At 36.0% G+C, this 26,647-nt stretch overlaps 1 protein-coding gene across 1 annotated transcript; it reads left to right on the top strand.

Moving 5' to 3' along the window:
* The first annotated feature begins 732 nt into the window (after positions 1-732).
* Positions 733-2,683, top strand: LOC132617373 (zingipain-2-like). Its single transcript, XM_060332366.1, has 2 exons — positions 733-1,266; positions 1,930-2,683. Exons 1-2 carry the CDS (start codon positions 807-809, stop codon positions 2,511-2,513), a joined length of 1,044 nt encoding a protein of 347 aa, XP_060188349.1. The 5' UTR covers positions 733-806; the 3' UTR covers positions 2,514-2,683.
* The last annotated feature ends 23,964 nt before the right edge of the window (positions 2,684-26,647 follow it).

The following is a 26,647-nucleotide window of genomic DNA, read 5'->3' as shown; positions in this document are numbered from 1 at the left end:
CTGTAGTTGTCTTGACCCTGTTTGAGTAATATTGCACATTTCCTACGATTTTCTTTTAACAAGAAAATCATATTTTGTTTAAATACGCGTGTGTGTAAAGAGCTTGGTTTTTATGCATATGCATAAAAAAATGGTATGGAATGTGATATCATTTCCTATCATCGGGGAGAAGTTAAATCGAATAGAATTCTTTGTTCCAGATGCATGAAACAATATTGAGTTAAAAAAAAAAAAAACCATGACAAAAAAGGGGTTAAAGTGGACCATAGGCAAATATTTCTATCAACATAAAGAATCACTTTCCCTATTTGATGCAATTGTTAAATTACGCATCCTTCATATATTGTCAACATCAATTCGGGACCCATTTTCTTGGAAATTTTTAAAAGTAATATTTCCAGAAATTTTTGTTGGTTATTCCTTTTTGTGATATAAAATTGTTTAGTAAATGGCTCTATTTTTATTTTTGCAACTTATAGATTTTTTATACCATGATTTGAAGATCTCTTTTGAACAAACTGAAAATCTCATGACAAAATATTAAATTGCGATTTAAAATATTATAGACGTTAGACTTGACAATCTAATGTTTATCAGTCTCAAAGGCTATATTTGCACAACTTTTAAAAATAAAAACAAAATCTAAATAATGACCTAAAAAGAAAATTTGCACAAATCAGCCTTCCGAAGATCCCTATATATACCCTCCCATATACCAATGGACATCATTGTGAACCTATCAATCAAAATATCTCATAACTAACATACAACAACAAAAAAAAAAAAAAAAAATCCTTTTTCTTATAATGGCTTTGGTTCATGAATGGAAGATACAACTTATGGTTCTCTTTGTGATTTTTGGGATGTATGCATCTCAAGTCACTTCTCGAAAACTTCAAGAATCATCATCCATGTTAGAAAAACATGAGTTGTGGATGGCGCGCCATGGAAAAACTTATGAAAATGATGCAGAAAAGGCAAAAAGATTCAACATATTTAAAGAGAATGTGAAATTTATTGAGTCTTTTAACAAAAATGGGACTAAGCCATACAAATTAGGCATCAATAAATTTGCTGATCTTACTTCTGAGGAATTCTTAAACTACTATACTACTCATGGAATTAATAAGCTGTCTTCAAAATCTCAAAAATCATCTCCAGCTATATTTTCATCATTCAAGTATGAAAATATGAGTGATGTTCCATCTTTCATGGATTGGAGAAAGCATGGTGCTGTCACTAACGTCAAACAGCAAGGTCAATGTGGTAAGTCACAATTTCCCATTCAAGAAAATGCTTAACTAGTTGTGGTCTTACTTTTTCTCTTCTTGTCGGATACTCCCTCTATGCCGCTTTATGCGCATGTAGTTTGTTCTAAGAAAAATGATATTTTTCTATTTTTTAAAATAACTTAATTTTGAACTTCTCAGTTTACTCTTAATTTGATGATTTATAGCTGCACAAATATCTATGACTTCTTTTAAATTACAAATTTCAAAAGTATTTCTTTCTTTGATAAGTTTCGTGCTCGATCAAAGTGTGTCATGGAACGGAGGGAATAATATTGACAAAGAATCTAAGTACATCATCAATATGGTTTAGCCTATTAGAGTAGGTTAGATACCATTGTTATAAGGTTATAAAATATTTGCTTTATTACGATTATACAGTGTTGTTTGATTATATACGGAGTTTAAGAAGATTTTCGAAATTTGTCATTTTAAATATGTCATGAGATTTTGTAGCTATAAAAAAATGTCATTAAAGGTAAAACCGTTTTTTTTTTCAAATTTAGAAAAACGTTAATCTTTTTGGGATAAGCTTATAAGGAAATAGTGCCACATAAAATTAGAACAAAAATACTACTGCTTATCATAGGAAATCTATCTCAAATTACTTAATTATTAGTCACTGATTGTATAAATGTAGGATGTTGCTGGGCATTTGCAACGGTTGGAGCCTTGGAAGGAGCTAGCAAACTATCAACGGGAAAGTTAGTTTCACTGTCCGAGCAAGAGCTATTAGATTGCTCAACCGAAAACAACGGTTGTTACGGTGGTTTGATAACAACCGCCTATGATTTCATCGAAAAAAATGGCGGAATTGCCCTGGAATCCAGCTACCCTTACGAGGGATATCAAGATTCGTGCAAGAGCGTCCAAGAGGGGATTGACTCGGCCGTAAAAATGAGTCGTTATGAAAATTTACCATCGAGCGAATCAGCATTATTAAAAGTTGTATCGCAGCAGCCCGTCTCCGTCGGTATCACCGTAACCGAAGAGTTTCAACTGTACCAAAGTGGTGTTTTCGATGGAAGTTGCGATGACCAACTTAATCATGCAGTTACCTTAATTGGCTATGGGACAAATGAAGAGGGTACAAAATATTGGCTAATTAAGAATTCTTGGGGTACAAGATGGGGCGAAAATGGTTACATGAAAATTGCAAGGGATATTGGAACTGAAGGTGGTCTTTGTGGGATAGCCACTGCGGCTTCCTATCCCATCGTTTAGAAATTTGGCCTAAATAGCACACCTTTAGTGCTAGTTTGGTTACTTTTGAAAGGTTTATGTTGTACTAGCTAGTGCAAGAACTTTTGTTCTTGCAAATTAAAGGTCCCTGTATTACAGGATGAATTAAAGAGGAATTTAACCTATATATGTACTGTCTGGCCGTGTCAGATTGTATTTGCACAATTAGGCTACTCAATAGGTAGTTATATTATATAGTCAACTCTCTTTTAATAATTATATTGATTAATAATCTGGAATAAATAACAAAAGGTATCTGCTATACAAGTTAAATTACATTTATAGAGCTAAGAAATAACCAAAATCATATACAAATTAAATTGTGTTATATATGTTATTTTTCAAAAAGAAGAGCATTGGGTGGAAATTCCCCTGAACACTACGAAATGGAACAACTCCGTTAAAAAAAAAAACATTCCTACATCTGTCTTTACCAAAGTTGTTTGAGTTTACCCATTATGGGCTGACGACATCATTTAAAGGGAAAATTCAGACCATTCGTCCAGTTCAAGCACAAAATCGACCATTTTGTTTCTCCATTGAGCAAAATCTTTTTACAAACAAGTCATTTTAAATTTAACCGAATAATAAAATTGTCACTAAGTATGAATAATCTATCAAAAGAGGATGAGTAAACATCATTCTAGAATTTTATCATTGAGCGAATCAACACCATTAAAAGTTGTAGCGCGACGACCCTTCTCGATCTGTATTGCCGTGACCATGGAGTTCCATATGTACCAAAGTGGGCGAAAATGGCTACATGAATATTGCGAGAAGGTAGTCTTTTTGGTATAACCACTTTGGCTTCTTACCATATTGTTTAGAAATTTGGCCTAAATATAGCACCTTTAGAGCTAGTTTTCTTTTGCTCATGCAAATTAAAGGTCGTTGAATTATTGCATGATGAATTCACGAAGAATTTTCTTATATGCATTGATGGTGTAAACAGTATTTATATAATTATGCCACTTCATATGCAATTATATTTGCAGATAACTTTATTTAAAATATTGATCCACTATTAGAAAATCACTAATTTCCAATGAAAAAATCGACTAAATGTCCCATTTAACAACACAAGAGCCGAAAAGGGTTATATAGTGTTATTTTTGCGGAGAGTCTAGCTGATCAAGCCCATGTATATGAGATGAGGCCCAAGTTGTGAGAGCCCAAGTCAATGTCAATTTCTCCATGTGAGAATGGTTACATAATCAAAATGTATTATAAATGATAAAAGTACCATTACAAAATAATCGACAACTAAATTAAAAAACAAAGAAATTGAAGATGATATTAAGAATACTTAATTTTGATAACAAAAACAAAGAACATGTATAAATTGGGGTTGGATGAACTAGGGCTAACAGGGCTAAACGGTTGTAATGACGGTTTAATAACAACCGCCTACGATTTCATCATAAAAAATGGTGGAAGCGGGCCAGAATCTGACTACCTGTATGAGGCATATCAAGATTCATGCAAGAACGGCCAAGGGACGAATGACAATTGTAAAAATGAGCCATTACGAAATTTTACCTTCGAGTGAATCAACATTATTAAAAGTTGTATTGCAACAACCCATCTCGATCGATATTGTCGTGACCAGAGGTGAATCTAGGATTTCTGGAGCATGGGTTCACTACTCAATTTTCAACCAAGTACACCATTTAGTCTTTTGTAGTATGTGTTCCCGTAGGTAGCATTATACTAATTTTAGAAAATATATACATAAAATACCTAGTTTTTCGACGAGACCATATGTTCACGTGCTCCAAAAAAAGGCCCTAAATTCGCCACTGGTCGTGACCGAAGAGCTTCATATGTACCAAAGTGGCGTATGCGATGGAAGTTGTGATGATCAACTCAATCATGCAGTTACTATAATTGGTTATGGGACAAATGAAGACAGTGCAAAATATTGGCTGATTAAAAATTCTTGGGGGACTAGTTGGGGTGAAAATGGTTACATGAAAATTGCAAGAGATATTGGAATTGAAGGTGGTCTACTATGGCTTCTTATGCCGTCCTTTAGAAATTTTGCCTAAATAGCACATCTTTAGTGCTAGTTTGATTACTTTTTAAATGATTATGTTGTACTAGTTTTTGTTCATGCAAACTAGAAGTCCTTGCTGTACGGGATTAATTAAAAAAGAATATAAGTTATATGCTTTGACGGTGTAAAAAATATTGACATAATTAGGCCGCTTAATAGGTAATTATGTATCAGGTAACTCTATAATAGTATTGATTAGTAACCTAGAATAAAATAACAAATAACCTATTATAGCAAGTTAAATTATACTTATAGTATGAAAAATTCTTTATATTAGTTTATATAAGTTAAATCCAATACAAAACTGTGCAATTTTTTTTTTTTTAATGAAAGCTATGTAAAAGGTCAAGGTGCCCCTTGAATATGCCAAATGAAACAATTTTAATTTTTGCTAAAAAGTATTACGAGTCTGCAAGTTAAATGACCCAAAAAAATGGGATTTGACACCAAAACAGTCCATTAAAAGAAAAATTACTTAAGTACCTTTTGCGCACTAAATTAGTGCACAATAGGGGTATAAAAAAACAGCCCCAATCCTTTGTTCGTTGATTAAAAGTTTTGAAATTCACGTTTCTTCCGTACTTTGACCAAAAGTTAGTCATGTTTCAAAACACCGAAATTTCAATATTTTATATAGAACCTGATATCTTTTTCTGCGAACAATAATGTAGGCTCAACACATCAAGTATACCTATATGTTTGGATCGTAGTTTTAGGGGTTGTAAAGTGCCCCGAAGTAAGTATGTTTTGTTTTTTAACTTGTTATCTTTAGGTTTATGTGTTTTATTATATAGGGTTTTGATTAATTTAGGACGTCGCACGAGATATTATTAAATGATAATAAAAACCAAAGATAACTAATTATCATTAAAAAAATAATACGCGCGCACACACACACACACAAATATATATATATATATATATATATATATATTAACATAAAATGTACATTTTATTTACAACTACACAATCTACATCTCCCTAAGTCTCACATGTGGGAGCCTTTAGAATAACCCTAGACCTAAGGCGAACCCCACCACCCTCTTCATCAACTCCATCTTCCTTCTTCCTCTTAATCTGTACATGATCTATTGCATGATCATCATGCTTTCCCTTACTTGGGCCCCTCTTTAAAACATGCTTCCTATGGGAGATGACTTTGGCCGAAATGTGAGCTTCAGGAAATGACTCAAACTCACCAGGAGACAGATCCATAGGCACAGATGAATGAACCTGAAATAACATATAAACAATTTAATTTAGATTTATTCTAAACTAAACATGGAATAACATAAAAACAATCAATTAATACATTATTTTATTGTAAAAAATCAAACATATGTGTCGACAGGCTCCTGAGATGGCTGGTGAGATGGCTTCTTAGAGGGCTCTTGAGCTGACTCCTCAGGGTTCTTGAGCGGGCCCCAGAGCCGAAGATGTAGATGGTGCTAGAGCTGGAGCTAGAACCTAAGAAATGAAAATTATATAATAATTAGTATAAATATTTCAATTTGTTAAAATAATTAATTTAAACATTTACAATTTGTCTCTCAAACATGTCGAAGTCCTCGAATAAGGACTCGAAGTCCAACTCCGTGCCACCCTGTAGGTCACGAACTGACCGCTCACCTTGTGGATGACGGACTAGCGGCTATGCAGATGATGGCCAAAACATGTAATCTGAAAATAAATTCAGCGTATATAAAGGTATCGACGGTCTCCCTGAAGTCGACGGATGCTCTAAAGTTGATGGCCGGTAAGAAGTCGATGAGATCTCTAAAGTCGACCAAGGTTGCTGGGATAGAGCTGGAACTGGAGCATGCTTGACAATCTCATTACTAGACCACCAGCCCCTCTGTCCCCACCCCTTCTGTGACCAGCTCCTCTATCCCTACCACCTCGGTCACCAGCCTATCTGGCCCTACATTCTTGACCACCACCCCCTCTATCACCTTCCCCCCACCTTTCTGGCACCATCACCTTTGGCATGACCACGAGCACCCGCTGCCTGATGTGGGACCTATGGAACATGCTCATCGAGACGTCAGACCTCAGCTAGCTGAACCATCCATGCTGCATATCCCGCTATCTCGGGGGCTTTCATATGGTCCATGCTCTCCTAATGCATCGTCTGTACTATCTATAGGTGCATTTGTTTGCAAATATTAATGATTGAATGAATTTGTAGCGTAATACATAATATGATTAATTAAGTTTAAGAATAATAAAACTTACCAATGCCTCAAACTATCTTGCAAGTACTGCATATCCTCGGCCATCTATACGAGGCCTCGCAGGGTTGCCAATCAAGCTACGAGTGATCCGCGTGTACCACTTCATGTACCTCTGGACCGGAGTCGCATGTCCGACCACCGCTAGCATTCCTATTCTCCTATCCCAACGCTAGACTTAGAGCTACGTAAAGACTCGCCATGCATCAATGACGGTCGCACGCTCGTCCCGCGAATAATGATCGTACTCCCAAGTAACCGGCTCAGATATATTTTGTATATGGCCGAACTATCGTAAAATGTAGTTGGGCGCGTGATCCCTAACGAAACCTACATGTGTCAACAGACACCGCGACCTTTACATGGGCTTACCAGCCCTATAAATCTGTCACAACCCAAACCCATGAGTAGTGACGGGTGTCTGACCTCTAGCGACCAAATACCCCTCTATTCATATGACCTATCTGAACATCAAGGGCCCATGAAATGACTTAAACTGATCTCATAAATAGGTGACAGCATGAACCCTGAACAATCTATATATATATATATATATATATATATATATATATATATATATATATATATATATATATATATACACACACACACACACACATGCTGAAAGAACAGGGCAAGCCAGCCAGGCTGCTACATATGTTGTACATAAAGGAATATGAGCCGACAAGGCTACATTATCTGACTAATACATACAACTATCTACAGACCTCTACTGGAATAAAGCTGTAGAAAGGACATGACAGGGCCCCGTCATACCCCTGACATGTACATCTCAAAATAATAGCATACCAAAATAGACTGCAACTCCGAATCAATTGGAGTGGACAGCTCACTGCTGGGGTAGAAGTCCTACTGAGCTGGACCACCTGTCGGTCTATCTGTACTGCCCCCTAGCAATGTGGAGCCAGTACGGATAATGTACTGATTATGTAAATCATAAGAGCATTATATATGTCACGACCCAACCCCGTAGGCCGTGACTAAGTACCCGAACTGGACACTCGTATACACACCTGTTAGCTACATGTTCAGTCCACAACAAAACCCATATGGAACTTATAACGACCAAACTAAGGTATCAGAACGATCGCATAAATATACATAAAAAGGCAAGACGACAAGGCTGCTACCACAATATGATAATATCTGCAAGCCTGCGAGGCTACTACAATGATAGAATACGCATACTAATAATATACACACAACTTATCACGTCTGAATTCGACCCACACACATGTCCACAGGCCTCTAAGAGTTTCAACAGTGAAATATGATGGGACAGCGCCCCGTCGTACCCTTAAACAATATATGCATATATTTAGACCAAAAAGGATCTATACCAAAGTTTGGGCTCCGGAACAACAGAACTCTCCAAGATAGCAGAAAGTAAGTATTAAGCTGACGGTTCACCAAAATGCGTATCCGTACCTGCGGGCATGAAACGCAACCCCCAGAGGAAAGGGGGTCAGTACGGAATATGTACTGAGCATGTAAAGCATGAAATACAGTAAAAGGATCATAACTGAAGTACATGAGTACAGGAAATGAGTACAATGTTCAGAATACCAAACACTTGCCTTTGAGTCATAAATCATGCATGTAGATATCATATATCATATACATATATACCGTACCCGGCCCTCTAGTGAGAGACTCGGTGAATAAAGTCATCATATGCCCTCCTGGCCGCCATAACATGTCATCATATGATCATTTCATCATATCGTCATATCATAATATCATATCATATCATATATATATATATATATATCCGTACCCGACCCTTTAGTAAGGGACTCGGTGAACAATGCAGTGAAACTGTGCACGATAACATACCAGGCCTGGGCCTCAGTGAAAGATATATTGAGGTATGCACGAGCAGAGTAGTGAGAAACTATATGCAATTCAAAACATTTTTAAAGGTTCAATAGAATAGTCACCCCGAACCATCGTTCGCAAATTCAATAATAGTCATATCATTTACCTTTCGGATGTCCCTGCGGATTATATCAAAATGGAACTTTGAAATCATATGTACATATCAAAAAATATATATAAAATGTAAGTTATGAGAATCAAGATCATTAGCCATCCTAGTGGTTCTAGGAATAGGAATTCCTTTGGAATCGTATATTCATTTCACAACGATCATGCCAAAAAGAAATAAGGGTTAGCTTCACATACCTTTAGAGCTTATTTGTCACACAATATGTATACGCTGCCCAATAATACTTCAACCTATATTAAAATGCCAACAACTACGGTTAAGCTACGGGGAGATTAAAAACGAATTCTACCGTTAGTAACTCCTTTCTAGATGTTTAGACGACGTTTTATTTTGTAGACAAACCAACTACATACAACCAATCCCACATAAATAATTATACATTCAATACCAATCCGGACAGCCCACACAACATTCCAAACAGCCCACATTCACAACATTCAATAACGATTCACATACGGTTACTACATTCTCAAGTTATTCCTAATAGTTCGTAGCCTTAACCTTTGCATGTAACAACTTTATAATAACACAATCCTACATACAACACAATGCATATAACCTTAATTATCATAAATCTTCCAAGATCAATAATAACAACAACAACGTGTCAAAACAGCCCGTATGCGATTTCGAATCAGTCCATACCTTACAACATTCGATAATAGTTTACATGCGGTTATGACACCTCTATTTTATTCTCATTAGTCTATAGTTGTAATACTTCATCAAAATGATTCTATAACGGCCCAATTACTATGACAACATGATGTACACTCTTAATAATAATTAGTTTTTCCAACTTCACGAAGACAACAACACGTCCAAAACAATCCCTAACCAACAACATAAAGATCCTCGCAATTCTTGCAAACGTTTACGAGCATATTAAGCAAACCACATACGATTCTCACATATTATTTCATGTCTTATTTTCATATAATTTCAGTGAATTATGACCAGCAACCACACGACATGTACATCATCAATTCATACACAACTAAGCTACATTGTCATCACTATAATCCTTACAACAACCCACAAATGATTTTAGTTCCAACTCCAACCATTAAACACCTTCATTTCCATCATAAAATTCATGACAACAACAATAAAAATATAAAGTAAAATCAATTCATTATCTTCCACACAAAACGGTCCCTACACGGTTTCAACATGCTTCAACATCACACACAAGATTTCATGGATTCAATTTATATTCATACTAACACAACTTCACCTTTAACTTTCCAATTCTTTTCATTCTTTTTACCATGCAATCTATGATAGCATCAAACATAATTAATAAAGAAAATCAGTCCACTATTGCTACTAAAACAGTCCCTACGGCCACATTAACATTCCAACACCAACATTCATGATTTTATGCATGCAATTCATGTTCACCAAGTTATAGCCATACTTCAACATCAACATATATAATTCCATGTCTACTATCATGTTCCAACATCAACACACATAATTTCATGCATGAAAATTATATTCAAACATCTACATCACCCTTAACACATGTAAAAGAAAGTTACATCTTACCTTGACAATTTGACTTCTCAACTTGGCTAGAGTTTGTGAATTGAAATGATAATGGTTCTTGTTGCTCCAATGACTATCTTCACGTCCCTAGGGACCTTATAAGGGGTTAAAATGCTTGAATAAATATTTTTTTGGTCAACACACAAAGAGCTCTAATTCATCCCTCTTGGCCGAGAGTCACTCTCTCTCTCTCTCTCTCTCTCTCTCTCTCTAGATTTTCTATTTTTGTGTTGTGAAGTTGAAATGAGAAAATGAGCTCTCTTAGTCATCCATTTGATTAAACTAAGATGCCTAAAAGTTGTACATATGCTCTACTCATGACATTGAGCACTCAATTAACTTTGAACTAAAATTCTATTTCTTTTCTCCTACAACTTTAGGCTACAACTTGGCCGAGCCTCACTTTGTTTTCTCCTTTTCATTGTTTACAATTCAATTGCATGTGTAGTGGATGAATCATACACTAACCTTTGTCATTTGCAATCATACAAGGATGAATTGGAAATATTTAAATGTGAAATGATTCCTCCAACTTGTATGCCTTCATAAAATAATGCATGCCTTCATAAAATAATGGATGCCTTCAATATTTAAATGCATGTCTCACATGGATGCCTTATTTTCGGCCACTTTGGCCAAGATTCACACTTCTTTCTTTCAATTTGGTTGTCCACAATATAATGAAAATGTATTGGATGATTCAACATTTAAATGCATATTTGTATGTCTTCCATTAGCCTCATTTTAGATGACTTTGAGTCATCTTTAGGCCTTGGCACGTTAATATGCATTCTTGGTTCATTGTTGCCACCAATTTTATTTAACACCACAATTAAGTAGTTCTTAATCTCCAATAATATTTTTATACTAAGTAAAATTTATAACCAATTAGTTCTAATATAGAATTTAAGAATTAAAGGTTTCTATCTCACGTCGATTCTTTCGCGAATAACTCGACGTACAAAATACGGGGTCTAACATTCTCCCCCCCCCCCCCCCCCCCCCCCCCCCCCCCTTTAGAACATTCTTCCTCGAATGTTGAATTGGTCCCGTGAACTGCTGAATCATATCCGGGCCTATCAACTTGGTCTCACCAACATCAAACTAGCCAATAGCTGATCTACACTTCCTCCCTTACAAGGCCTCATACGGTGCCATCTGAATACTCGAATGGTAGCTGTTATTATAGGAGAACTCAATAAGTGGAAAATGATCATCCTAGCTACCCCGGAAATCCATAACACAAGCCCTTAACATATCTTGTAGTATCTAAATGGTACGCTCGGCCTGTCCGTAAGTCTGAGGGTGAAACGCCGTACTGAGACTCACTTGTGTCCCCAATCCCTCCTGGAAGGATCTCTAGAATTTAACTGTGAACTGGGCTCCTCTATCATAGATAATAGCTGTGGGAACCCCGTGAAGTCTCACTATCTCCTTAAGGTACAACCTGGCATAATCCTCAGCTGAATATGTAGTCCTGACTGGAAGAAAATGGGCTGATTTTGTCAATCTAACAACGATGACCCAAACAGAGTCATATTTTCGCAGAGTGCGAGGTAAACCTGTGACGAAGTCCATATTGATAACCTCCCACTTCCAGGTCGGAATCTCCATCTCCTATAATAGTCCCCTAGGCTTCTGGTGCTCGACCTTAACCTGCTGACAATTCGGACACTGAGCAACAAATTCTGTTATATCCCTCTTCATGCCATCCCACCAATACAAGCATCTGAGGTCATGATACATCTTCATTGACCCTGGATGAATATAATAACGGGCACAGTGTGCCTCTACCATCACATGTTGTTGTAACCCTGCAACCTCAGGTACACATAATCTACCTTTGTATCGTAGCACTCCGTCAGGTGCAACCTCAAATGGGGTCTCTTCCTTTTGAAGAGTTGCATCCCTGTGATGTACAAGAATACGGTCCTCGTACTGGTGTCTCTTTATCTATTCTATGATAGAGGACTCAGCAACTCCCTGAACAGAAGCCCTGCCATTATCAGAATCAGCCGAACGGACTCTCAAATTAGCTAACTGGCTAATCTCACGGACTATCTCCTTCTGCTCTGGTTGTACATCTGCCAAACTACCCATAGATTTATGGCTGAGTGCATCTGCTACAACATTGGCTTTCCCTGGGTGGTATAGAATGTCAACATCACAGTCCTTCAGCAACTCTAGCCACTACCTCTGTCGCAAATTTAGCTCCTTCTGCTTAAAGATGTACTGGAGACTCTGATGAACTGTATAAATGTCAGCATGAACTCCATATAAATAATGTCTCCATATTTTTAAAGCATGAATCACCGGTGCTAACTCCAGATCATGGGTGGGATAATTTCTTTCGTACTTTCTGAGTTGTCGGGAGGCATAGACTATAACTTTGCCATGCTGCATCAACACACAACCTAGCCCAACACCGGAAGCATCACAATAAATAACATAGCCATCCGGTCCCTCAGGAAGAGTTAGAACTGGGGTCGTAGTTATCTTTTCTTTCAGTAACTGGAAACTCCGCTCACAAGCATCGGTCCACTGGAACTTAGCTGCCTTCTAGGTTAGCCTCATTAAAGGCGTTGAAATTGAGGCAAACCTCTCTACGAACCTTCTGTAATACCCTGATAGCCCCAAAAGGCTGCGTACTTCAGTAGGTGTCGTAGGTCTAGGCCAAGTCTTCACCGCCTCAATCTTCTGCGTATCTACCCGAACGCCATCAACTCCAATAATATGCCCTAAGAATGCTACTGAAGTCAACTAGAATTCACATTTAGAGAACTTAGCATACAATTTCTGGTGCTGGAGCACTCTAAGTACTGTTCTCAAGTGATCTGCATGCTCCTCTTCTGATCGTGAGTAGACAAGAATATCATCAATGAATACAATCACGAACAGGTCAAGAAATGGCTTGAACACTCTGTTCATCAGATCCATAAATATTGTTGGAGCATTGGTCAACCCAAAGGTCATCACTCTAAACTCGTAATGTCCATATCGGGTCCTGAATGCAGTCTTTGGAATGTGTGCCTCCTTTACCCGCACCTGGTGATAACCTGACCGCAAGTCTATCTTCGAGAAACACTTAGCACCCTGCAACTGGTCAAATAAATCATCGATCCTGGGGAGGGAATACCTGTTCTTTATTGTTACTTTATTCAGCTACCTATAATCAATACACATTCCCAGCGACCCATCCTTCTTCTTTACAAATAATACCGGTGCTCCCCAAGGTGATGTATTGGGCCTTATGAAGCCCTTTTTTTAATAAATATTTCAGTTGCTCCTTCAGTTCCGCAGGTTCCATTCTGTAAGGAGGAATAGATATGGGCTGAGTGTCTAGTAATACGTCTATAGCGAACTCTCTCTCACGCTCAGGAGGAAGGCCTGGGAGTTCATCTGGGAATACATCTGGAAACTCACTAACTACCGGCACTAACTAAAAAGTCGGTGCCTCTGCCTTCAGGTCGTGTACCCGTACCAAATGATAAATATAACCCTTTCTGACCATCTTCCTTGCCTTGAGGTATGAAATAAAATTACCCCTCGACGATGCTGTATTTCCCATCCACTCTATAATTGGCTCTCCTGGGAACTGAAATCGGACTATATTGCCTCTACAATCAACTTTAGCATAACAAGAAGCTAACCAATCCAAACCCATAATAACATCAAACTCAGTTATATCTAGCTCTATCAATTCCGCCTTGGTGCAACGACTACATATGTTCACCGAACAGTCTCTATATACTTGTCTTGCTATAACAGAATCTCCTACTGGTGTAGCTACCTCAAATGGTTCTATCGATTCAGGTTTTATCCCAAATTCTACTAGCAACAAATGGGGAAATATACGATAATGTGGAGCCTGGGTCTATCAATGCATACACATCTCTAGAGAAAATCGATAGCAGGCTTGTAACCACATTAGGTGGCGCCTCCTGATCCTATCTAGTAGCCAAAGCATATATGCGGTACGAAGGACCGCTAGAACTAGAAGCTCCGCCATTATTAAACAACGTGTAATTCTTAGTCATATACTATTGCACATGTGTATCTTCTTTATATAATACCAACACCCCTGTTCATTATCATCTCTTGACAGTTATACAATCCACGACCATCATATTTATTACTTACATCAACGTCACATTCCCTTAATTCTTTATCTTATTCTCTATATATTTACAACTTTTTGACAACACTACACATTATGTTCATACTAATAACATCATTTATTACACACTAATATACAATAAACGTATTTTATATTATTTCATTTTAACACACATCGATTATCATGTCACAATAATTTGTCATACTTTTCATTACTTCCTTTGTTATTCTTCTACGTGTTGTATCATTATATTATAATCTCTATATTGTATTTCTTCTGTGCAACACCTCTTTTTATCCTTGTTCCTGCATGTGCCACTATTGTACTCATACTCTTCCATTTCTTGTCATCTTTCATATATTAACCTTCAAAACATATTATGAACTTATACCCCATTCTCTTCCTTTTTCCTATTTCTGGGAAAATTTGGACAGAGTTTCCTCTGTACTTCTTACTATCCCAGAACCTGCACGCTGGAAATACCAACAATGCCTCACAGGGCCAACATATATACACATATATCATATCGTATCATAGCTACACAGGGCTACCAAACTTCAAGTGAAAGGCATAAAGGTGTCGGTACTTACCTCACATATCGTACCTCGAGACGTACCTGATCCTTTAACGATCTGTTCTGTTATACTTTCCTACCCACCTTCTCTTTCATCCTCCAATTTAACATTTCAATCACATTTCAATATTCTTACCTTATCCGACATGCCTCTTTCGTACCGTTACTTACCTGTGTACTTTGTAACTTCCAATATCATCAATCGCTTCCTTCTGTCGGTGTCGTTCTTCAGCAGAAATTAAAGGGTTGTACAAGGAATTTCATTTCCTATGGCTGGGCTCTATCGCACGATCTGAGACATGAAATAAAGATAACATCCTAAATTTCCTGTAGCTTCCTGTTTATAGATGTGGTGCACAACACACCGATAAACAAGACTTTACTAGACACGGTCCATAGACACTCCGAGGATGAAGCGCTCTGATACCACTTTTGTCACGACCCAACCCCGTATGCCGTGATTAAGTACCCGAACTGGGCACTCGTATACACACCCGTTAGCTACATGTTAAGTCCACAACAAACACCATATGGAACTTATAACGACCAAACCATGGTCTCAGAACTGTCGCATAAATATACATATAAAGGCAAGCCGACAAGGCTGGCACCACAATATGATAATATCTGCAAGCCGGCAAGGCTGCTACAACGATAGAATTCGCATACTGATAATATATACACAACTGATCACGTCTGAATATGACCCACACACATGTCCACAGGCCTCTAAGAGTTTCAACAATGAAATATGAAAGGACAGGGCCCCGTCGTACCCTTAAACAACATATGCATATATTTAGACCAAAAAGGATCTATACCAAAGTCTGGGCTCCGAAACAACGGAACTCTCCAAGATAGCAGAAAGTAAGTATTAAGCTGACGGTTCACCAAAACGCGTATCCGTACCTGCGGGCATGAAACGCAGCCCCCCGAAGAAAGGGGGGTCAGTACGGAATATGTACTGAGCATGTAAAGCATGAAATACAGTAAAAGGATCATAACTGACGTAATGAGTACAAGAAACGAGTACAATGTTCAGAATACCAAACACTTGCCTTTGAGTCATAAATCATGCATGTCAATATCATATATCATATACATATAAACCGTACCCGGCCCTCTAGTAACGGACTCGGTGAATAAAGTCAGCATATGCCCTCCTGGCCGCCATAACATGTCATCATATCATCATATCGTCATATATATATATATATATATATATACCGTACCCGACCCTCTAGTAAGGGACTCGGTGAACAATGCAGTGAAACTGTGCACGATAACATACCCGGCCCGGGCCTCGGTGAAAGATAAATTGAGGTATGCACGAGCAGAGCAGTGAGAAACTATATGCAATTCAAAACGTTTTTAAGGGTTCAATAGAATAGTCAACACGAACCATCGTTCGCAAATTCAATAATATTCATATCATTTACCTTTCGGATGTCCCTGCAGATTATATCAAAATGGAACTTTGAAATCATATGTACATATCAATATATATATATATATATATATATATATATATATATATATATATATATATATATATATATATATATATATATATAAAATGTAAGTTATGAGAATCAAGATCATTAGCCATCCTAGTGGTTCTAGGAATAGGAATTCCTTTGGAATCGTATATATATATCGTATATTCATTTCACAACGATCATGCCAAAAAGAAAGAAGGGTTAGCTTCACATACCTTTAGCGCTTATTTGTCACACAATATGTATACGCTGCCCAATAATACTTCAACCTATATTAAAATGCCAACAACTACGGTTAAGCTACGGGGAGATTCAATGCGTATTCTAACGTTAGTAACTCCTTTCTAGATGTTTAGACGACGTTTTCTCTTGTAGCCAAACCAACTACATACAACCAATCCCACATAAATAATTATACATTCAATACCAATCCGGACAGCCCACACAACATTTCAAACATCCCACATTTACAACATTCAATAACGATTCACATACGGCTACTACATTCTCAAGTTATTCCTAATAGTTCGTAGCCTTAACGTTTGCATGTAACAACTTTATAACAGCCCATCCAACATAAAACACAATGCATATAACCTTAATTATCATATATCTTCTAAGCTCAATAAGAACAATAACAACGTGTCAAAATAGCCCGTATGCGATTTCGAATCAGTCCATACCTTACAACATTCGATAATAGTTTACATGCGGTTAGGACACCTCTATTTTATTCTCATTAGTCTATAGTCATAATACTTCATCAAAATGATTCTATAACGGCCCAATTACTATGACAACATGATGTATACTCTTAATTATAATTAGTTTTTCCAACTTCACGAAAACAACAACACGTCCAAAACAATCCCTAACCAACAACATAAAGATCCTCAGAATTCTTGCAAACGTTTACGAACATATTAAGCAAACCACATACGATTCTTACACATTATTTCATGTCTTATTTTCATATAATTTCAGTAAATTATGACCAGCAACCACACGACATGTACATCATCAATTCATACGCAACTAAGCTACATTGTCATCACTATAATCCTTACAACAACCCACAAATGATTTTAGTTCCAACTCAACCATTAAACACCTTCATTTCCATCATAAAATTCATTACAACAACAATCAAAATATCAAGTAAAATCAATTCATTATCTTCCACACAAAACGGTCCCTACACGGTTTCAACATGCTTCAACATCACACACAAGATTTCATGGATTCAATTTATATTCATACTAACACAACTTCACCTTTAACTTTCCAATTCTTTTCATTCTTTTTACCATGCAATCTATGATAGCATCAAACATAATTAATAAAGAAAATCAGTCCACTATTGCTACTAAAACAGTCCCTACGGCCACATTAACATTCCAACACCAACATTCATGATTTTATGCATGCAATTCATGTTCACCAAGTTATAGCCATACTTCAACATCAACATATATAATTCCATGTCTACTATCATGTTCCAACATCAACACACATCATTTCATGCATGAAAATTATATTCACACATCTACATCACCCTTAAAATATGTAAAAGAAAGTTAGATCTTACCTTGACAATTTGACTTCTCAACTTGGCTAGAGTTTGTGAATTGAAATGATAATGGTTCTTGTTGCTCCAATGACTATATTCACGTCCCTAGGGACCTTCTAAGGGGTTAAAATGCTTGAATAAATATTGTTTTGGTCAACACACAAAGAGCTCTAATTCAGCCCTCTTGGCCGAGAGTCACTCACTCTCTCTCTCTCTCTCTCTCTCTAGATTTTCTATTTTTGTGTTGTGAAGTTGAAATGAGAAAATGAGCTCTCTTAGTCATCCATTTGATTACACTAAGATGCCTACAAGTTGTACACATGCTCCACTCATGACATTCAGCACTCAATTAACTTTGAACTAAAATTCTATTTCTTTTCTCCTACAACTTTCAGTTATACCTTGGCCGAGCTTCACTTTGTTTTCTCCTTTTCATTGTTTACAATTCAATTGCTTGTGTAGTGGATGAATCATACACTAACCTTTGTCATTTGCAATCATACAAGGATGAATTGGCAATATTTAAATGTGCAATGATTCCTCCAACTTGTATGCCTTCGTAAAATAATGCATGTCTTCATAAAATAATGGATGCCTTCAATATTTAAATGCATGCTTCACATGGATTCCTTATTTTCGGCCACTTTGGCCAAGATTCACACTTCTTTCTTTCAATTTGGTTGTCCACAATATAATGAAAGTGTAGTGGATGATTTAACATATAAATGCATATTTGTATGTCTTCCATTAGCCTTATTTTAGATGACTTTGAGTCATCTTTAGGCCTTGGCACGTTAATGTGCATTCTTGGTTCATTGTTGCCACCAATTTTTACTTAACACCAAAATTAAGTAGTTCCTAATCTCCAATAATATTTTTATACTAAGTAAAATTTATAACCAATTAGTTATAATTTAGAATTTAAGAATTAGCCGAGGGTATTTCGGAAACAGCCGTCCTACCTTGGTAGGAGTATGGTCTGCGTACACTCTACCCTTCCCAGACCCCACGATGTGGGATTTCACTGGGTTGTTGTTGTTGTTGTTGTTAGAATTTAAGAATTAAAGGTTTCTATCTCACGTCGATTCCTTCGCGAATAACTTGACGTACAAATACGGGGTCTAACAATATAAGTTAGAATCATGAATGAAATATGGAACTCATAAGCTGAAATGACTATCTGCACTTGTTTGTATGAACTAGTATCTGTATGTATCTGCATAAATCTGTATAACTGATAATGCCCTTGGGGGGGGGGGGGGGGGGGGGGGGGCATAATATGCATGCTCTCAATGATAATCATGCTCATGTGTATGTATATATATGTCGTAGTACTGAGGAACGTTCAGCCAGATCCATATCTCATATCCCATCGGCCTCTCTGCGGCCATCATCAACATCATCAATATCATCATCATCACTGTGCACCAGCTGATCAAGTGGTAATGCGTGTATAACGTCGTCTCGCTTTTCCCTTTATACCTCATATATATATATATATATATATATATATATATATATATCACAGGTTAATATGCATATAAGTACATGTATGAATGAATGTAATGCATAAATAAACCGTGTACATAAAATTAGACTCATGAACAAAAGGAACAATCATAATCAAGATATAGGGATATCAAGGACTGAATTACTCCTAATGCTTCTAGGAATAGAGTAATATGGAAGCTCGTTTTCATGCTTATTGGTTCGTATCATAGGATCATGCCAAAAGAAAGAAAGGATAGCCTTAACATACCTTGAACTATATCCGATCGTCCAACTTCTAATCCTCAAACTCGTAAGTCTATAATCAAGATAGCATAGGCCTTAATTAGACTATTTACCTCGCTTACTAATCATTTAAATACAATAGGGCTTAACAAATTATCGGCAACATTTCCCTTATAAGCTTAATAACCCTTCAACTTCCCATTTAATTCAACATCAACCACAATACCCACAACAAAAATAACAACATTTATATATACATATATACTCAAATCTATTCCCAATCATCCCTAAAATATCCCCAAATCACTATCTTAACCTTCATCACCTTACCACTTCCACAAATACCCTCTTTTTACTTAAAACTACTAAAACTCTTAATAATCAACTTAAATATAAGGGTAGAAATCATTTACATACCTTGTTGGGGCTAAGATTCCAAAGATCAACTTCAACTCCAACTCTCCAAGCTTTCCAACTTGAAGAAACCCTAGAAATAACCTTCTTCTTCACAAGCACGGGTTTACGGGGCTCAGATCTTACCAAAACTCCACTAATAATGATGGAAGATGTTGGGAGAGAAAATAACAGGGTTCTCTGATTTGGAATAGAGGAAAATGAGAAATAAGGTCAGGCATCACGCATTTATACTTGGAACTTAAAAAGTTACAACGGTGCGGTTTAATGAGCGGGTCGACGACTCGTCGACATGTCGACGGTTCATCGACGTGCCCTTCAACCTGCCCCTACATATTCAGGGCTGCAAAATCCTATCGACGCTATATAACGATGGTCCATCAAGCATGTTGATGGTCCATCGACGATGACTGATGTTTGCACATTCTCAGATCCGGCTAAGATCACGTCGATTCGATTCACTCAACTTCTAGGCCTGCAAATTACCGGGAATACCTACTGGTACCCCTTTACACGGGGTAAGCTACTTTATATCTCCAAAACTCGGACATGGGTCTCAATTCCGAAAGCATACCCGACCATGAAACCATAAGTTCTACTACGATGCATACGAGAGGCGTAAACATAAACGCCGGCAGCTGATCCAAAAATCTAATCATACGGCGTCGATATAAAAGCCTGTAAAAAAATTGAATTAGTTAACAATAAATGACTAAAATAGTATAAAAAAACAGCATACTAATGTCAAATAAAAAAAACTTATCATGTCCGCTGTTATACGATCTAGCTGATCCCTGAACGGAAGAACTATGGTGAGTATCCACATCTCGGCTTATGCCTCCCGTCAATGTCCGCGCGTAAGGTACCATATCAACAATATAGTCAAGCGGAGGTGAGCAGCTATGAGCCGAAAAGGTCTCATCCTAGTCCTTACTTTTGTTTCCCTTACTTTTGATGTTCCTTTATAGGTGACCTCAAGTTTATCCCACATTTCTTTGGCAGTGTCACAATTTGAAATTTTTGCATACTCTTCTCCACTTACTGCGCAGTAGAGCAAGGCTATTGCCCTGGCATTTATTTGCAGTGTCTCTTGTTGTTCTTTGGTAATGTCATATGATTCTAGATCAATTGTCGAAGTATCTGTGTCTTCCTTGTTTTCAATGCCGGCTCTTGGAATAGGTTTAGGTCCTTTGTTAATCACAATCCAGGCTTGATAATCAGTTGACTGCCCTGCACAAAGATTTTAAACCTTTCCTTCAAATGACAATAATGTTCACCATTGAAGTATGGTGGTCTTGTTGTGGAGTGCCCATCTTGTAATATTGCTCCAGGAATTTGATATCCAGCCATTTGATATTTTCTCACGTTCGGTTAAGCAACTGAAAGTGATACCTTGCTCTGATACCAATTGAAAGTGCAAGAGGGGGGGGGGGGGGGGGGGGTGAATTGTAAATTTTTCGATATGTTAGTCGACTAGATTGAATCGGTAATCGACTGTTTGCTTAGAGAATGCTAAAGTAAAGTACAGAAGATAAATGACACAAGTATTTTATACTGGTTAAGATTCAATGTGAGTTCTAGTCTAGTCCCCTTGAGTTGCAAGGGTATTCTCTGCAGCTCTTTGTTAATGGTTTGGTATAATGGAGGTTTGAATGGAGTTCCTACGTCTACACTCAAATCAGCCTTCGTCTTTTTGATACAAAGCCTCACAAGCTATATTATAACTCTCCTTTATTTTTTCTTACACTATAAATCACTCAAACATATAATGTTTATAAAAAGTAAAGCAGAGCACTAAGGTAATGAGACTAAGCATCCTGTTGTTTTTGTGAAGCAGCCTTTTTATAGCTGTTCAGGATCTTCACGCAGAGAAATCAACCCGAGGGATTTGATCCTTGGAAAAAGGAATTAGTGATCCTATTTCCAAGAATAAGGCTGGATCTGTTGCTTCTTTCCTTGTGTGATGAGGCCGCATTAATCAGTCATCAAGATCGTTACATGCCAGAATATTCCTTCTTTAATGCGCATATATCCTTTCCTTCCTTGAACTGATTTTGTACTGTTGGAGCGTATCTTGTCAGTCACCACAATATTTGTAATATCACAGTATCCAACTGTAGGGCTCGAAAGTTTTCACTGAGTTAAACTTGTGTAAGCCCATCTCGTATGATTTCACTTGTGTAAGCCCATCTCGTCCGATCAGTTGACTTGTCCTTGCAAGCTCCCCCTGAACAATTGACTCTTTTAAGCCCATCTCGTTTGGGCTGCCTTGTGGGCTCTTTTATTCCTTGTGCGATTCAGTTATTATAGTTGCACAAATAAAATTGTCATCATAAAAACTTGACACTAACATATTCAACCTTATCTAACATATAGAAAGATTCAAAAGGAATACGGGAAAAATAAATAAACTAATAATTAAACTTTTAATTACATAACCTCATCTTAAACTTACAAATTAGACAAATAAAACAATTACATTATTGTTATTATTTACACTGTATATTGAGAAGATAAATGAAATACAAACATATTCATTAGCAAGAAAATCATTCATAATGGAAGATAAATGAAACAAAGAATTTCCCAGTAAACATAGAACTGTAGGATATCGAAAAGAATATTATAAGAGAGGTGCGAGGAGTTCAAATTTCAATTGAAAAAAAAAAACTGTATATGGATCACCTATATGTTATTTCACATGAGATAATTCCCTGAGTAAAATGTTTGCATGTTCTTTTCATGAACTTGATATCCAACCATCCCCTCTATTTGTTCCTATCTTACTATAAGCAAAAATTGAAATTGGCTACAAACTTTGTTGTTTCTAGATTACTTGTAGTTAACAATTTTTTTTGATAATCCATGCTAATCGTCACTAAATGGAATTAACAACGAATTTTATTGTTTAGCATGCAATAGAATCTGGCCATTGCTAATTCTATTTTTTAGCTGTGTCTGAAAATCAAAGGCACAAAGAAAAAAGTTATTGCTACATCTTATATTTTTAGAAAATTACCTGAGAATCTAAACGAATAATATTGCTCTTCCCAGGATATATCTTGGCACCACCAAAATGAGAGAATTCCAACCTGAAATCAGAAGAAAAATAAAAATGATGGTTTACTTCGGCTTTGCTGAAGTGCAAATCTAAAGAAGCACAGCAATAACGCATGAAACAATAATACAGCGAAACAACCAATGAAAAGGCATACACATTAATGTGAATTAATTATTCAATTTAAGTAGAAGGCTAACGGTCTTTGCACGTTCCACTTGAATTCATAAAATAGCACAAAATTGAAAAATAATGATAGTAAATTATAAGGAATGAGAAAGGTTGGGTAGTAACATCAGATTTTTAATTACAATTAAACGAATCTAAAGGTTTCTGTTTTTAATATGAGCACATTTAACATGAGTGTTAAAGGAGCTTTTTTTAAAAAAAAAAAAAGAAAAACATGACACGTAAATGGGAAAAAATGATAACAAGGCAAAAAAAAAAAAAATAGAAATGGTGGTCATAGAAATGTGTCACATCACCTTGTTTATGTCTAGCTTTATATTATATATAGATATACTAGAAAACCTATGCATTATAAAGGATGCTTATGACATAAGTACGTTGTTATTCATAGAATTAATTAATTTTTCAAGTTGAGTAACCTATTCAAATCAATTTATAATTAAACAAACAAATGTTAGATATTCTCTTCATGAAGCAATTTAATATTGAATATAATTGTAATATGGGGCGCATTGCTAAAAAAAGTTTCATGATTGAATTCTCTTAAAATATGATTCTAATTATTTTAGGCCAAGGATTCACCGCCAAAATAATCTGCTCGAATGTAGCTAGACGTTGATGTAAGATTCAAAAGAAAGGATATAGATGCCGTTAGACGAAGATTTGTATGATAATTAGGGAATAATCTGAGAAAAAAAATAACATTGCTAAAAATATATAAAAACGTAGTCTAATTGTCTTCCTTTCTCCCAAGTTTTAGTTTAAAAAATTCACTTGCTGCTTTTTCAAGAATAGGGTCCTATTAAAGCTGAGATTGGTTTTGAGGTTGCATTTTTTCCAAAAGCAACCTCATGAGGTCGGAAAAATCAATGTTTTTACGAAAGCAGTGAGAGAAGAACATTTGTCTACAAGTATCAAGAGTTTCTTCATTAGCAAATATATGGACTCTTTGAAGGAACAAGTAGAGATAGATTTGGGTGTATAAATTAGTTACCAAAAAGTAAAATTTGGGTGCATAAACATAGGGGTGTTGATGATTCGGTTTAGGTCGGTTATTGATTAAAACCATAACCAAACCAATTTAGTCGGTTTTTAAATGTTTAAAATCATAACCAAACCAAATAAAATAATAACCACCAGTTTGGTTATTGTCGGTTTGATCGGATTTTTCGGTTTATGACTAGCAGCCATGAGATTTATCAGTAAAACATTAAAGAGTTGAAAAAGACATGTCTTTTTTTTTGTTCAAACGACAACTTTTATTTATCGTTTAAGGTGGAACATACATCATAGAAATATTTTCACTATTGGTGATAGTGTCATACTCAAGTTACCCAAAGTTGCTAAACTATTACATATAGAGCTAAAAACTAACTAAGTAGTGGCTGCACCATTTTTGTCATCTTAATACACATACCTGGAAATAAAGTAGAGCATAGGAGCTTTTAGTTGTTGTTACAAATATACATATTAATTAAACATAAAGACTACCTAAAATTAAAATGAAAATATATGAAATAAAAAAACTTTGTGTAATGATCCCAAACTTTGGGGCAATACTTGCATTTTGTCCTCAATTCTCCCATTTTGTTAAAAACACTTTGTGTAATGATCCCAAACTTCAGATGTTTTTCTATCATTATCCCCAGAGCTAGGGTCTCGGCTACAAAGAGTTGTTCTTTTCTGCCTTTTAGGAGTACCCACGGAAGAAGTATTAAGGCATTAATATTGTGCTTCAGTTGCAGCAAATGCTGATGTTACTAAAGTATCTTCTATAAGAACCTCCAAATCTACAACCTCTCTCCTTTTCATATGAAAAATATTAGAAGTTTAGGACCCATTCAAACAAGAAAAAAGAAAGGTATAAATTCGGGAAAAAAAGAAGAAACAACCTAAAATCAAATGATTGACAAAGAAAGACTAAAAACTTAAGTTAAAGACATTAGACTCTAACGTGAACTTCTGTTAGTAGGTTTACATTTAACACTTAAAGAGTTAAAAGACTTAAAGACACGGGCTTGGACATATTCTTAAAAACATGAGCCTTAAACAATCATGTGAAATAAGTAGACCAAAAATCAAAATAATGATTAAAAGGTATAAAATATTTATAATTATTTATGAAAAACTAATATTATACATATAAATAATTATAAAATCTATGTATATAATTTATCGGTTTGGTTTGGTTATTTTTAATATAATCATAACCAAACCAAATATTATCGGTTTTAAAATTTAAAACCAAATCAAACCAAACCAAATCAAATGTCGGTTTTTTTATTCGATTTGGTTAAAGTTTCGATTTGATTTTGATTTTAACCAAAACCGTTAACAGCCCTACATAAACACTCTTATCTTTTAAGAAATTTTAAAGAATAGAGATATATAGGCAGCAATCATCTATTGTATCTCTATTGAAATACAATGATACTCCTTTTTTTCTTTTAAATAACTTTTATTTATCTAACATGTACTTTTTCCCCTTTTTAATTTTATTATTATTCTGTGAACCTCTATTGTCACTACCTAGAGAAAAGAAGGAAACCTAGCAAATGTATAATGTTTCAATATTAAGAAAAGTAGACCGATAGTGAAATATAAAATGCCGATGAGTTTCTTCACATTTTAAAAGTTCAATTATAAAAAATATAATACGCCTTCCGTCCCATAGTAAGTGTCACTTTAGCCAAAAAAAATTATCTCATAATAAGTGTCATCTTAGGAAACCAAGACATAAATTGACTAGCTTTTCCCAATTCTACCCTTAGACAATAAAGTAACATCTAAATGATGATTGAAAAAAATCACATTGTAATTTGGTATTGTTGGATTCCAAATGTCAAAAGGTTTACTTCTTGTGCATGCTCTAATTAAAAGGTAAAAGTAGTTTATTTTTTATTATATAGGGATAATTTGATAAACTTCACATTACATTATTGGCTTCTTAATCTGTGTGTTTTTGGGAGAAAATACTCAAAATACCCCCCAACGTTTGACCAAAATCCCAACTACACACCTAACCTTTGCAGGGGTCCTATTACCCCCCTGGAAAAAAATTTCAGTAGCAAAATGGCCCCTTTTTGCTGATGTG

The sequence above is a fragment of the Lycium barbarum genome, chromosome 11, assembly GCF_019175385.1.
Source record: "Lycium barbarum isolate Lr01 chromosome 11, ASM1917538v2, whole genome shotgun sequence".
In the NCBI taxonomy this organism is placed as follows: domain Eukaryota; kingdom Viridiplantae; phylum Streptophyta; class Magnoliopsida; order Solanales; family Solanaceae; genus Lycium; species Lycium barbarum.
Note: the sequence above shows the minus strand (reverse complement) of the source record. Positions and strands in the feature narration are given on the sequence as shown.

Coding starts and splice junctions, on each gene's coding strand:
- LOC132617373 (XM_060332366.1), top strand. CDS start 807: ATGGCTTTGGTTCATGAATGGAAGATACAACTTATGGTTCTCTTTGTG. Junction 1,267..1,929: donor CAAACAGCAAGGTCAATGTG/GTAAGTCACAAT, acceptor GTATAAATGTAG/GATGTTGCTGGGCATTTGCA.